Here is a 14885-nt window from a genome sequence, read left to right on the forward strand (position 1 = left end):
CCGACGCGTGTATTTCATGTCACAAATTGTACCGATTGGAAACCACTCGATGTCATTATCGATTGAAAGTACAAGTCTTGTGTTTGGAAATACACGTAATGTAACTTTAAAAATTTGTGTTGAATTTCACCTGTATTTACGATATAAACTTTTTATATAACATCCCGGTATTTGGATATATTTTGTACAACACTTACACAAAAAAGTTTTTATGGTTTTGTCTAAGTACGTAAAATCGGTACGAAGTAAAAAAGGCCGGGGGGGGAGATAAAACGAGATAAGTCGGGACAAAACGTTCCCGACTAAGACCACTGCATCGAAATTGGGAGAGTTCGGGACGGGGGGGCTATGGCCCCTTTTTGCGCAGTGACGTCCTCTGTCGCAAGACCCCGCAGAATTATAAATTTTTGGATACTTACAGAATATGAGTTTTATTGCCCTTTTTTTGAGTCGTTGGACTGCTATACTCGGGTAAAAAATGGCTTTGTTTGTGTTCAGAGTGTTTCTTCGCAATCGTAATCGGGAATCACTTTTGTCCGACTACGATGGAAGGCAGAATGATCGTTTTTGCTAGAAATTTTGAATTAACAAGAGGTGTTTGATTATAGTGGACTTTCGACCATGAGGTGTCCTAATAAAACATATTCATAGTAGTGACATCCTGTGTTTGAGTGACTCGATCGTCGGTCTTGTCTCGTTCTTTTGTTGTTGTCACAAGATTTGGTATTGTTATTAATAAATGCACACGACAAAACCACTAGTTTTCAGCACAAGTTCCCTTTTTTTGCGACGGTTCCAAATTAGGTTACAGAGAATCAGTGAAATCTTTAACAAAGGACTATTCAGGTAGTAATGTAAGTACCGCTCTCAATCCCACATGGTCAACAAAGTCAGGGCCCCGAGTCCGACAGAGTGCACGGACAAATGCGTTCGGAGAGAGGAGGAACTGCATTCCACAAATCGCCGCTAAATGATTGGGGGGAGCCTAAGATAACGAGATTTCAAAGTTTTTTCACAGTTGGGGGGGTTTTTGCTCGTTACCCAAGGTCCTTATCCTAGGACGCATCACACTTATTACGGTCGTCGCCGTCGAAATGCGTGTACTCGTCGTCTCGGTCGGCGTATTGGAGTTGTGTTCGTTGTCGCGTCGCGTCGCGTTGTGTCACTTGTCTTCTTGTGTCTTGTTGTCGTCCTTTGTCTTGTAATATAATGTTCCTGTTCCTGTATCCTAAATAAACCCAAAATTCCTGAATAAGCTCGGTTATTACGTTGGGTCTTTCTCCGACATATTCGACTTTTTTGCTGTCACCTTTACCACCAAGCGACTGAGAGGGAGTCTTCACTCCCTAATGTAGCGGTGTTAGTCTGGGACTAATACGTTGAAGTCCTTCCATACATGGAGAGACCAAAACATAAATAAATCAAACACATAAACCACATTAGTTATCTTAAGGTGTGAACGTTTTATTGTCTTTACCTGCGGCGAAAAACAACATCGCAATAGCAAGGGGCACTCTTGATTTTGTTACCTTGTAGTACAACCACTTGCATATCTAAGACATAACATAAGCACTGATAATTGTGGTCATATATATTTCGACATAACATATCAGTTGGGTCATATATTTATATATATATATATATATCATATATATATATCCTGACAATAAGGTGTGTGAGTTACCTAGACAAAAACGCATCAAAGATGTCTGTAAACAAGTCATCTTTTCTTATTGTTACCCTTTTATTAGCACAACCACTTGTGAATTATTATCTATTAACATAATGCACTGATACTGCTACCGTCATATAATTTATTCGACATTAACTATAGTTGGTACCTAAATTATTGTCTTGGACCTAGTCGCACCCTCCGCCCCGGAGTAGAGTAAGGATCTCTCAACGAGTACCGGCGTACTATCGGGTTGAAACTCTCTCACTTTGCAGTGTCTAATGGGTCGTCGGGACTCTTCAGGGCATACACGCCGAGTATTGTCTCGTCACGCGTTGAAATTGGTGCGGTTGGGTTTTCCGGAGCAAGTGTGTACTTCTCGTGCAGTTAAAACGCATGTTGCATCTGTCGAGGCAGGTGCAAGACCTAACAATACTACCTAAAATATAATTGCTTATTGACTCCGACGGCTCGTCAATCGTCAACGACGACGACATCGAGAACGAGGAGAGTCTTTTTCACGGGTGAAGACACGTTGTCCTTCTTGACCTCGGAGGGTTGGTCGTAAGACTGGTTACAGGGACTAGTGAGTATACTTTCGAGTCGTTTCAAGAAGGTCTTCTGACCCATACATATGTAAGTGAGGGGGTCGCCGAATATAGGCGAGTAGTGCCGCGACAGAAATTGGATAATGTAAGTGGAGTAAGAGTCGTCGTCGGTTAGTGGCCGACGTCGGTTGAAAGTTTACAGAGGAGGAGAGGACACAATCGACACTAAGTCCAGTAAGAGCGCGGCGGCGGAGGAGAGGTGGTGTGGAGGCAATGTAGTATAGGTCTCGGTCCTCTCGATGTAGGTTTCTGGAAGGATTAGTGGTGGAGCGAGCAAGTAGGGTAGGGAGTAGTTTAGTCTAGCAAGTAGTTAGTAGTGGTTCAAAACTAGGCCCCTCCAAGGGTATACGAGTGCCGAGCGTAAGGGGGAAATCTATATTTAAAGTTCTAGCCCCAGATTAGCGGTTTCTAATTCGTAAATAGTATACTGTACCAGTTATTTACAAGAAATTTGTTTTACTTCAGAGGAGAGACTAACTTAACAGACCCGGGAATAGGAGCTTGAACAAAAAGTTTGGTATTTTACGGAAGTAATCCTGAAAGGACAACTTAGACAAACCACCTAAAAAATTTCCAGGGTAAAGTTACTGGCAAGAACCAAATCGCTATGTGTCCCCTTTGTGTCGGTTGAGTAGGACTCGTGTTGTTTCAGTCTCGGCTTCATTTTTGTTATTCACACCGAACTATAGACTCATTTCTTTTTCCAACTATTTACGACTCTCTTCCCAGACGTTCTATCTTAAAAGCGACGCTAGGGTTACAAAGAGGGGTTTTGTGCTTCATTGTTAACTTTTCTCACAAATCTGTGTTAATCTACCTGAAATTGTAGGAACAGTTTTTTTCTACTCAACTATGCACTATACACAGCCCAGATTTAAACTCCTGGCAGGACAAGCTCAAGCTCAATTCTCCTACTGAATTAAAAAAAAGTGAGTGAGGGACTGCAATATAAGAGGGAAAGAAAGAGAAACTTTAAAACTGTTCAATTGTTATGCTTCCGGCTGTGTATTTTCAAATTCTATCGCACTCGAGCTGGTTTCTCCTAAAGTACCGACCCCACCTTTAACAAAGAAAAAGAGAAACTCAAGCTGCTGCTACACTTTATTTTATTTATCTAAAATTAAGCACTTTTGAGATGCACATATGTTCAAAAGCTATTTCATTTATTTTCTCTATTTTATTTTTAAATGCAGCCCTAGAGGAACATTACACATATCCACAGTATTTTACTGTATAGTTCAATGTTAATTGACAATAAATATATATATATATTTTTTTTTAATTGTACTTTCTTTATTTGATGGGCAGTCAGTTGTTGATTACATGCAGACGTTGATAAAGCTACAGGCTACTTCAATATACCACACTAATTCATAAAGCAAGTTAGACATTTTGATGTTCCGGGCCTTTGCATGGGGAGATTTTCTCTAACTGAACCTCTTGAATTTTAGTTGAATATCCCTGGTCTAACTTATTAACCTTAAACACAATAGAACTATTGTGTCTACAGAAAAAATGAGGCTAGGTGCTATTTGTAAAAGTTGCTCTAAAAGTGTTTCAACACAAATATTTGGATTCTGTTATTTGCATCTCCCTTTAAAAAGCATACAGAGGGATATAAATATTGCAAAACTTGATGATTAAAGAGCTTACATATAAATGTCTAGCATGGATGACCGCTACAAATTACAAGCCAACATACGAATAAATCACACCTCAGTCACACACACCCCCACACACATAAAGGCACACACTATGAATGTTCATCAATGCTGTTCTATTTTACCACTAAATGAGTAGGCATATGAATAATCTTCAAGATTCTCCCCGGTGTTCATCCTCTTACAGTGTAACTACATGCTCCTAATATCGGCTTTCTCTGTGTGAGAGTGTGTGAGGAAGAGATACTGTTGCAATGACAGATAAAAAGTAGCAGCGTGTGTGTGCATGTTTGTGAGCCACAGGGAGAGAAGGGATATCTGGACCCTCTCTAAACTAATGTAACATGGCCTCAGGGTAAAAGAGGAGAGAACTTGGCCTCTACCATTTGTCAGATTGCCCATTCGTCCCCCTTTTACACGATTTTCCTCTTGGGTTTCTCGCATCTTACACACACATACACACACATGCATTAACACTACATACATTCTTCAACAGTGACACACATGCATCAACACTTTGTGTTGTCCAAGACAAAGAGCTCATAAGGAGCCCCTGGGGAACCTCTAATACATCTGAATATGTATGTATACATGTTGGTTACCTTAATGTCTGTCAGCTATAAGAATAAAAAAAAGAAAATAATTTAGAAAACTTCATGCAGATATAACATTTATTTTCGTTTCATATTTTATGTGAAGAAGTTTACATAAGATTTGTGTGGAGCGATATCGAAAACTATGGGATCTTGATCAGCATGAAGGGTGTTCTTTTACCCATAATGACCTGCACATTATCCCGCTTATACAAGGCCACATTCTCAACAAAGTAATGACATGACTCCCAATATTAATTGAAATGCTTTTATTGATTTAGATTTTTTTTTATTGATTTAAAAAATAGTATGATTGGTTTTAAAAAGTAGTTTTATTGATTTAAAATGACATGCATCCGCTATGAAAAATAGTCTGTTGTTAACGTTTGAACTACGTAGCGGAACTTTTTAATTACAGATTTTAAAACATCGTTGCTTGCTTTACAAGTAGCACAATTCATTATGTCAAACCTTGGAAAGTATCTAGATATCCCTGCCCTAATGCCAAAGTAACTGGCAACTAAATATGTTTTGCCGTTTGATGTCTGGACCATTAGCCTACGTAAAAAGGATTGCAGCTCCGTGATGAGGGTTTCTGCCCCGTAGTTGATCAGCTAGTCCTCATCAGCCACTAACCATCATCCAAATTACTGTGCTCTCCAAATAAATCCTCCATGCTGCTCTCAGACGGTAGACAACGGAAAACTAAAGACAAGCAAACAGTTTGCTTTTCGGCCAAACTGTATACAGTTAAATCGACCGGACTTCTTTCTGCAGATGTAAGCGTCCTTAACAACGGTCAATAAATCCTTGACAGCGGTCTGTACTACTGGATTAACAACGTGTCACGTGTTCTGAATTCACCAATCAGAATCGAGTATTCAACTAAGCCATGTAATAATGCTAATTATCAACACTTGTGCAAATTGCCCAACATTATGCAAGTTGGTATCTGGCAGTGCTTGGGACCCATACTATACATTTCTATGATACAATTTTGTTGTACTCAACATTTCCAGGTTCACAATTGGAAACTGGCTACTGGACTATAGGTGTGCATAAATACACATTTTAATCGTCTAACATCGTCCAAACATGATTGCTTCAAAATCAAATTGAATGTCAGTAATGGTAAACTCCTGTTTGATCATTAAAGAAGCCATAAACATCATCATCTGTCAATTATCATTTTTATTGGGATGTTATAGCTAACATGTTTTTGAGCATTGTACTTCATAACTGATCGCTAATATGTTTTGTCCTGTCAGCAAGTCATTTCATCGTGATGGTCAACTCCATTCGATGAAATGGAGCTCCTTGCATTCAAACATTTAACCCCAATTACAAGTATGTTTCATTTCTGATAGAAATTCTCCTACTGTGTCTGTTTCTGTTTAGGGTCCACCTGGACCGCCCGGGCCCATCGGACCGGAGGGGGCAAAGTAAACACTTTTTAATACTGTTTTAATAATTCCATCCGTGCCAAAATATAGGGGGATCGTGGGATGCATGGCTTGCCCGGACTCGATGGGGAAAGAGTGAGTTCTTATATTTATTGTTAGTGTAGAACACAGGCCGTGTTCATTTCATTTATTCACATTATAAGAAATAAGAAAGAAAAGCCAGAACATTGTGAAGGAGAGGTAATGTATTTAAAAATCCATGTGTGTGTACATATTGAAACATGAATACAGAAATCTGGTTTATGTTCAATTTAGAATGGAGAGAGCAGATAATAATAATAAATGGGATTTATATAGCGAAGCTGATGAGAGAATGTAATTAGAGGGGCATGTGATAAAAAATACTCAATTCAACTGTAATAAAAACTTAAAATGGTTGACTTGTTGAGTATTAATGTTATATTTCGGCTTTCTCTTTTGATTTTTTTTATTTTTGTTACAAAATATAATAGATGTCTTCATATTGAGACAGAGTTGTACCATTTAAAAATAGATGATGGCTTCTGTCATTAGCTAAACCCTTTGTTACTTACACAGGACTTTCTAGTAGGAATATGCAGATTTGGAGACACTTTACATTTTAATATTATATACGAAGACATTTGCAAACTTATCTGCAGGGTGAATAATTGAAACTATAATTCCTTTGTATTCTCTCTCAGGGCTACAAAGGCTCTAAAGGAGACATGGGGATGCCCGGAGCTTCAGGGGACAAAGGAGGAACTGGTTTAACTGGCCTACCTGTAATAATCTATATATAAAAATATACATATTTTATCTATTTCCTTTGACTTGTATGTTCGTCTGCCCTCTGTCTCAGGGTGTGAACGGGATGAGAGGAGACAAGGGAGACGCAGGTCTGCCTGGTCTTCAAGGTTCTTCAGTAAGTCTCATTTATGAAATATTATTCGACATTTATTAAATAAGCCGTTCATTGCAAACTGACATACAGTCATGTGTTGTTCTGTTACTGTAGAACATAATTCATTGATTTTATGTTACTGTTTGCAGATCATCGGCACCCCAGGGCCATCAACATTGAGTCACAATCTGAATATTGTATTTTTTCTGGGGAAATTAGGTTTGTGACAGTTTAGAATGAAAACATATAATATATTAAAGATGAAGTAAAAATGTGCAATAAGAAAATACAATAAAAAAGAATAAAAATATGTATATTATTAACAAAGGAAATGAAGTCTGCACATTGTACTACAATATATATATCACAATAAATATGTAAATATTAAAATGCTATGTTAGAGATATACAATTACCTAAGTGTTATTATGGTTGAATAATTACACTGGTTATATGATTACACAGTTCAAGATGGAGTAAGGTGCTGCTATGCAGGGTGGACTTGTATTAATAATCAAATAAGAGTATGTATTGTAATGAGGTGAACTTTAACACGCAAAACGATTACTTTCCTCCTCCCTGTGAACGAGCCCAACCAGTTTCTAGAGTTGTTGTGTTTCATTATTTTGGTTACAATATGGCACAGAGCCAGTTCATGTCAAAACACGGCCAAACTTCAACGTACATATTATAGTCGGCTGTAATTCCCAGCAAGGTCGTGGGGAAAACACTTAACAGAGCACCCTTCAATATCTGTGGATGTTTCACAGTAGTGCACTTGAGATTTCGTGAGGGAAAATGTGGATAAATTACAGGTAGAAAGACCCAAAAAAAGCTTGGTTTAGCTCTTTAAAATGAGAAATAAAATCTTGTTGATTATGAGTCAAGCCACAGAATAATATTTTGCAATGTTTTCTGTGTTTTCAGGGTCCCCATGGTTTCTCTGGAGCAAAGGTAAATCACTTATCATGACTGTAATTAAAACAGACACTTGTATTAATCTTATAGAATCAAATGTATTGTAATACCTTTCTATTATATATTTTTTGACATATGTGTCCGTAGTTAAAGTTAAAATAATTGTAGAATTTAGCTCTAGAATAATATGAATGCTCATAAAAATGACTTTTATTAGATTCTACCTTCTGATGCATATTCTCTATTTGAGTTTTAGCATTTTCTGCAGCTTTTCGTGAAATTCGTATTAGTATTTGTATCAGATAGATAGCATGATGAAGCACAGGTAAGGGTGAGTCTAGAATACATTATTTATTAATTGTTTTAGACATAGCATGTATTTAGCTGTCACTTACCTCCAGTAAGTGCATTTATCCCCACAAATCTAAAGAATCTTGCATCAAGGTTTTAAATTATAACACTTCTGCCTGCTTCCCATGTCCCTCTCTCTTTTTTAGGGTGAATCTGGTGCACGGTGTGAAGGGATCCGAGGAAATAGAGACCCGGATGTGCACTGCTCATTTCTATTTAAGCCCTGTCTGATTTTTTTAAATTGTGCATTTGAGTGTGTGTGAGTTAGTGTGTGTCTTTATATATCTCGTTTTCCATTTTCTGTCTGTGGTTTTCTGTGTGTAATGTAGTTGTTGTGAACCCTGCCATCGACCTGTCCTAATAACAGTGTTCATCTGTAACTAATCCCGCCTTGTTCATGTCACTCATACCTCCATAACCTCGCAGGGAGCATCCGGCTTGGACGGCAAGCCCGGAATTAGGGTGAGTGTCATGTGACAGAGAGGCCCTTTCCTCAGATGAGTTACCACCATCATTCCATTTTATCGTGTTTACTGTGACTAAGAAGGCAGTTAAGAGGCACTATATGTTTTACAGTACACTAATAAGAGACTTATAGAGCATACTTTGTGTCAAATTAGACCAAAACTAGAATGAATATGTACTTTCTTAGACATTTAATAAACACATTTATATCCTAAGAGGCCATACACCACTGTAATTAGAAACCTGATATGTTAGACCCATTGTATACTACATTTAGACAATGGTACATTAAATTACACTCAAATAGCAAATCCTAATACACAATAGAGGCCAATTTACAAGAGCAGAGTCAAGAAATCAAATAGTATATGCTTCATTTAGACTCATATCTTGTAACATGTATAAGATCTCCCTTTTGGTTTCTAATGGGAGTACAATTTGATATAATAGTTTGTAAGAATAGTACATTTTGGGTCTAATATGACAGTTTCTAATTACAGAGGTGTATAATTGGGGTAAAGGGTTTGTGTAATATCTACTTTTGATACGTTTAATTAGTGTACTGTGAAATAAAGTGCAACCTGAGGATCTATACACTTTTTTGTAGTTGTTCACATCTTATCTCATGAGTTCAATGAAGCCACTCTGAGTTGTATTCTCGTCGTTTTGTCCCGTGTTGCATTAACTCAGCATTAACACACACTCATACATTAACTGTGTCAGCAGTGTTGTAAATGTCCCTCTGTGGCCAATGCACGTGTACGAGCAGCCGTTCTGTGTGCCGGTGTAGGGCTGGGAATATTGTACAAATGAACATGCTTTCCATCTATTTGTTTGGAAATTAATAAAAAAATACTATGGCCATAACTCACCATGACAACACGACTCTCTGCAGGGCCAGGACGGGCCTGTGGGGCCAGCGGGGCCGGCGGGGCCAAAGGGCGACATCGTAAGATCCACATTTGACTTTCACCTTATATCTGACTGATTTCATGAGATGTTTTATCTGTTTCACGTGATTGCAACACTGATTTATTTGTATTAGGGTGAGAGAGGAGCGTCAGGCGATCCAGGACCAAGGGGCCCTTACGGACTTCCTGTGAGTTTGATGAGCACCTTATCATGTTGAAGACACACTATCTTGATGTATATTGCTGCTCAAAGTTTTTTTGCTGCTTAAATTTGCCTCTTTTATTACTTAAAGTAGGATTTGTGCAAACTTGATATGTAGATGTCAGCATATGATGAAGTCAACTGTATAATTACAATTCACTTAATGTTGTTGTTTATTTGCAGGGAGCTGCTGGAACACCAGGCCTGGATGTAAGTCTCCAAAACCTTTTTATTTTATATTTTCTCTGAAGGCGCAGGGACAAATGGTCTGAGTTATAGTGTGTATTTGGTCACAAAACATTTCATTTAGTAAAAAAAAAAAGCCTTTTTTATTGTCAAAAATAATTGACCTCCGCCATCAGTAATTGTTGGATTCGTCCAAGGTGTGGATTATATAATAAATAAAAAGAATACATTAGGTAGTGTGATAATGAGATTACTGACAAAGGATTCTATATACATGTTATTCTATAGATTTTAATTAATTTTTGAATGATAATCATGTAGTAAAAATCTGATACTGTGACAGCCTCTAAGTCACATTATGTAAAAAGACCGTAAATCTAAAAGAAATATACCAAAAGTCAACAATAACTTGGAATATGATCTGTGGTTAAAGTTAATACATGCATTCAGTAATTAGATTCAGATTATAAATATCCCAGCATTTGTCATATTACATTTTTATGTACACACAGAGTGAAGTTGACCTTGTTTAAAAATGTATTATTCATAGTTATGTGCATGTGTGGTTGCATTTGATTATTGGGAATGTCAGTTTTCCCTTTGAGATTTTAAAAGCCTCATATTTTGCATTATTTACTTTTTCTTGTTTCACATTCCTCCCTTTCTTTTGATGTCTATATGTTTCGTTTTTCACCCTCTTCAGCCCCTACTTTGTTGCTTTCAGCTTTTGTCAGGACAGCAGCACTCTCTCTTGTCCTTGCAATTAAAGCCAGAGTAATTGAATGGAGTTGTACTTTTGCAGGGGTTGCAAGGCTTAATAGGAGAGAAAGGCGACGTTGAAGATGTTATAATGACAGTATTACTGTATATAATTAAGACCTCCTGGACAGAATAGCTTATTGACAACAATTTTGATTACATAAATTGTATAAATGGCATAAATCTTATAATATCTACATTATACCATTGAAGCAACTCCATACAATTTAAAACATATTTCTCATAAAATACCATCCAGTCCGCTCAAAGTTGTGTTCTCCACTTTTGAATGATTTGTCATTTCATTTCTCAAAATCAATCTCATTTGTAGGCGTGATTCGACATGTTTGCCTACATAAGTCCATTGACAACAGATTCTATAAATTCACATAAGTTGTATGTCTGTTGTTTCCATGCATGCACATACATAGACCCTGAGCCTGTTGATAACCTTTCCCTTTGCAGTGCTAAATCTGTCTGTTCCCATAACACTTACAATGTGATTATTAGATGCTTAATGTCACTGGGAAACTCTATCCCATCCCTGAAAATAACACAATCTGTATTGGGCGTTCTCATGTCTGTTGACCTTAATATTTTCTTTACCTCACCTTGTCCAACTCAGATACGATCCTTCTGTTCCCTGTGAAACACAATAATCAGGCACTGTCATAGCACTTTGATAATGAGCTAATTTAATCATAGACGCAATACGAATAAGTATTAGCTCATAACAGTGCCTGTGATATTCCCTTTAAAGTTTGGTGCAAAGAAATGTAATTCTGAAATGTTTATATGTATTTTGTGCATGTACTGAATGCATAAGAAGATGAAGTCGTTTATTTTGTGTAGCTCTGTAACGTTCCCCTTTTCTCCTCCTCTCCTGTCTAAGGAATGTTTTTAGAGTCCCTGGTCTCCCCTCCTATCTAACGCTGACCATGTGTTCCCCAAAAAGGGCCTAAGGGCGAGAAAGGAGAACAGGGGGCCCCTGGAAGCAGGGGTCGGCAACCTTTTTGATATGAAGTTCCATTACAAACAAAAATTGTTATCAGCGTGCGAANAAAGCATATAACTGGTTTGTGGTATCAGCAAGCTCACAGGGCCGCTCCTCCCTCCCATCCCACCCCCCTTCTTGTGTCCATGGTAGAGGACGGATGCGGGGGGGGGTTAAAGGTCGTCCACCTCTCTCCCAGTAACACTCCTAGGTCGTCTTTGCAAAACAGGGTTTCCGGGGATTTAAGGGTGAAAAGGGGGAACCAGGGCAGCCAGGTCTGGACGGGCTGGATGCCCCATGCCAATTGGTACAGTATCTCTCTTCTTCCTCCACCTCTCACCCATGCATGCCTCTCACCTTCAGTCCTCACCCAATCAAAACCATGCATGACCTCGAGAGCTTGAAAGGCACTTTATTTGTTATCACAAATACATTTTCCATTTTGAGAAAAACAACATGCACCAAGATATACGTCACTAACTCTCTGACAGCAAGCAGCCTCTTTTAGATAATACACATTTACAAGTGAAATGTACAAAATAAAAACATGGATAATTCAATCTATCCCTCTAACTGAATCCTTCCTTTGCTCTTATTCAAACTGTAAACAAATTCTTCCTAAATCCTTTTTTCCCCACTGCTGATTCCTCCATGGAGTTCTTTTGCAACCTGATGCTAACACAGACCCCCCCCCTCCCCCCTCCACTCTTTTAACTCCCATTCCCCTCTTCCTTTATTTGTACCAATTGGGCCAGACCATGATGACAAGGGAAAAACAAAAAACTGGATATTTCTCCAGAATTATTATTTGGTTGCTTCTGAAAGAGTGCTGTGTAATGCAATGCTCGTTTTTTACACTCTGGGTAGAATTGTTAGTCGTTAAATTATAAGCTTTAAACTAATTTTAAAAGGCTAAATTGATTGTGTGTGTGTGCTTACAAAGAAATTAGATATATTATACTTCATTTATCAAAAATGCCATCTCATTAAATTGCATCTACACGAGCTGCAATGACTTTCAGATACACTCTGATTTTGTTAGTGTCCCCATATCCATCTTATTATTGTTGTTTTATAACTGTGGGGTAACTGTAATCAAATCAGAGACATGTGCATGTGCTGTATGTTGCTGTGTATTATGTGCATGAATAAGAATACATGTTATATTTCATAACACTCATTTATCAGGACACATCCAGATGCAGGCTTAATGCATAGTTAAAACACAGTCTTTAGTGTTTATAAAGGGTTACTTCACAACCGTTCCTCATTCCTAATTTCCTGTTACACAAACATTTTGAAGAACCTGCTTTCGCAACAGGTACAATGATCAGAGAACGTTTATGCAGTTTACATTCTGACACGTCATCCTTTACACTGGACACCATAGGCAAGGCAAGGCAAGTTTATTTATATAGCACTTTTCAACACAAGGCAATTCAAAGTGCTTTACAAAAAATGAAAGACATTAAGTTAATGGCATTTAAAATCAGTCATTAAAAAGAAAAGTTAATCAAATAAACATTAAAAGAGCTTCACATTCAATATTTTAACATAATGATACAAACACTTGATCAGCAGAATCACATTTTCTCCTTCAGTAACCAGGAATACAAATAACCAGCATGTGAGAAATGAATAGTTAAAGAGCATAACATCAGCATTATCATTAGGTCATTTGCCTGTGGTTTGATTTGAATCGATGTGGCCGAATGTGGTTTTTTATAAGTAGCTTTTATGTATTTACTCTCTCCGATGTGTGCTTTTTGCGTATTAATGTTTATTCACCTGTTAAACCCAAACCTGTTTCAGTGCTCATGTTTTTCCTTTTGCTTCCCCGCTTCTTTTCTCTCATCAGGGCCCAGATGGATTACCAATGCCTGGATGCTGGCAGAAGGTGAGATGAGTATATTTATATTTGAGTGATATGACACACTTCAGTAGCTCAACTACACAGATACAGAGTGAACAAAATGTAAGGACATCTCAAAGTAGTGAATTTTCTAAATATCAACGTCTACATAAAAAATTATTTTATTTTACTCAAACACGTGCCATAAATAGTAAAACCAGAGAAACTGATAATGCTGCAGTGGTGTCTTCATTTCTTCATATATCACCATGATTCCTTACATTAAGAGAATATTTGTTTTCTATAACAAGTTTTCTGAAATAAAAAATATGCAAATAAGGCATTATCTAAAGCGGGCTTTTAATGAATTTTGAATTAATGAATCGACAGACACAAATAGACGAAGATCGTTTTATTTACACTACTCTGAAAGAAGACATATTAACGGAGAAAAACACTCAAAATTATTATTATTAACAATATTTTTCCCACAGTGAAAACACACAACTACACACAAATGACTATTTGCATCTTTATTTCTGGGATGGGACAGAAAGGTTAGTCAAATCAAAGTTTTGGACTGATTTAATCTATATTTCAGGTTTAATTCAGATAAAAAAATGCTCCTAATATTTTGATCACTCTATCAGTTCATTTTATTAATGTGTGTTTCTGCTTCTCTACATTTGCATGGGTTTCCTGTTAAATAAGCCATAACAACGTTTCTCTGTCGTGTGAAGAACACCTCACTGTGTACATTTGAGTGATGAACCACTGGCAACATCTTCACGTCCTTCTCTCCCCTGTGTTTTTCTTGCAGTGATCACTCTAACCCGAAACGCATGGAGTTTGTAAATAATGCTTCTTTTATGGTATTTATAGTTTTTTTAATGGAAAATGTCTAAAAGAAAAAAGAAGTCTATGTGTACAATGATACGTCCCGAGTTACCCGCCCTAAGCTGCTTCTACTCACATCACCGTGTGGAAAAACAACCGTGTGTGTCCGCTCTCACATCCACATCGTGGTGGAGTTCAGATCCTCGGCTGGCGGCAGAACTTGTCTCTGTGGTCTTTGCATGGCTCAGACTGCAGCGCCGCACACTCACGGTGGCGTGGAAGGAGGAAGAGGAAGAGGAGGAGGATCTGGACTGGCTCTCTAACACCAAACGCTACATGTTTTGTGTTGTTTTGGTCTCAACACCGCCCATTCATGCAGCAACATTTTCTAAAAGACTAAAAAAAAGAAGAAAAACTGTGCCAAACAGAACATTGCACCCCTGCCCCTGCAAACGCATGCAAATTATATTTATATGTATTGTACATACATGTCACTGTTTTGTGGTCGGCTTCTGCAGAAAAAGAAAAACACTAACATAAATCACAACCCTC

The 14885-nt window shown here is 37.8% G+C and overlaps 1 protein-coding gene and 1 long non-coding RNA gene across 2 annotated transcripts in view; both read left to right on the plus strand.

Annotated features, from left to right (window-relative positions):
* Window positions 1-7032, plus strand: part of col25a1 (collagen type XXV alpha 1 chain) — an 80268-nt gene extending 73236 nt beyond the window's left edge. The window contains exons 23-27 of the mRNA XM_010795710.1: window positions 5933-5976; window positions 6028-6072; window positions 6660-6740; window positions 6818-6880; window positions 7009-7032. Of these exons, the coding sequence (XP_010794012.1) occupies window positions 5933-5976; window positions 6028-6072; window positions 6660-6729 (159 nt within the window). The 3' untranslated portion in view covers window positions 6730-6740; window positions 6818-6880; window positions 7009-7032. The remainder of the gene's footprint in view (window positions 1-5932; window positions 5977-6027; window positions 6073-6659; window positions 6741-6817; window positions 6881-7008) is intronic.
* A 1521-nt stretch (window positions 7033-8553) lies between these two features.
* Window positions 8554-14879, plus strand: LOC104966107 (uncharacterized). The gene is made up of 7 exons (XR_800622.1): window positions 8554-8589; window positions 9488-9541; window positions 9638-9691; window positions 9889-9915; window positions 11874-11951; window positions 13503-13541; window positions 14317-14879. It is a non-coding gene; the product is annotated as an uncharacterized lncRNA (long non-coding RNA).
* The last annotated feature ends 6 nt before the right edge of the window (window positions 14880-14885 follow it).

This window comes from Notothenia coriiceps, unplaced genomic scaffold (assembly GCF_000735185.1).
Source record: "Notothenia coriiceps isolate Sejong01 unplaced genomic scaffold, NC01 NC01_scaffold00037246, whole genome shotgun sequence".
NCBI classification, from domain to species: Eukaryota; Metazoa; Chordata; class Actinopteri; order Perciformes; family Nototheniidae; genus Notothenia; species Notothenia coriiceps.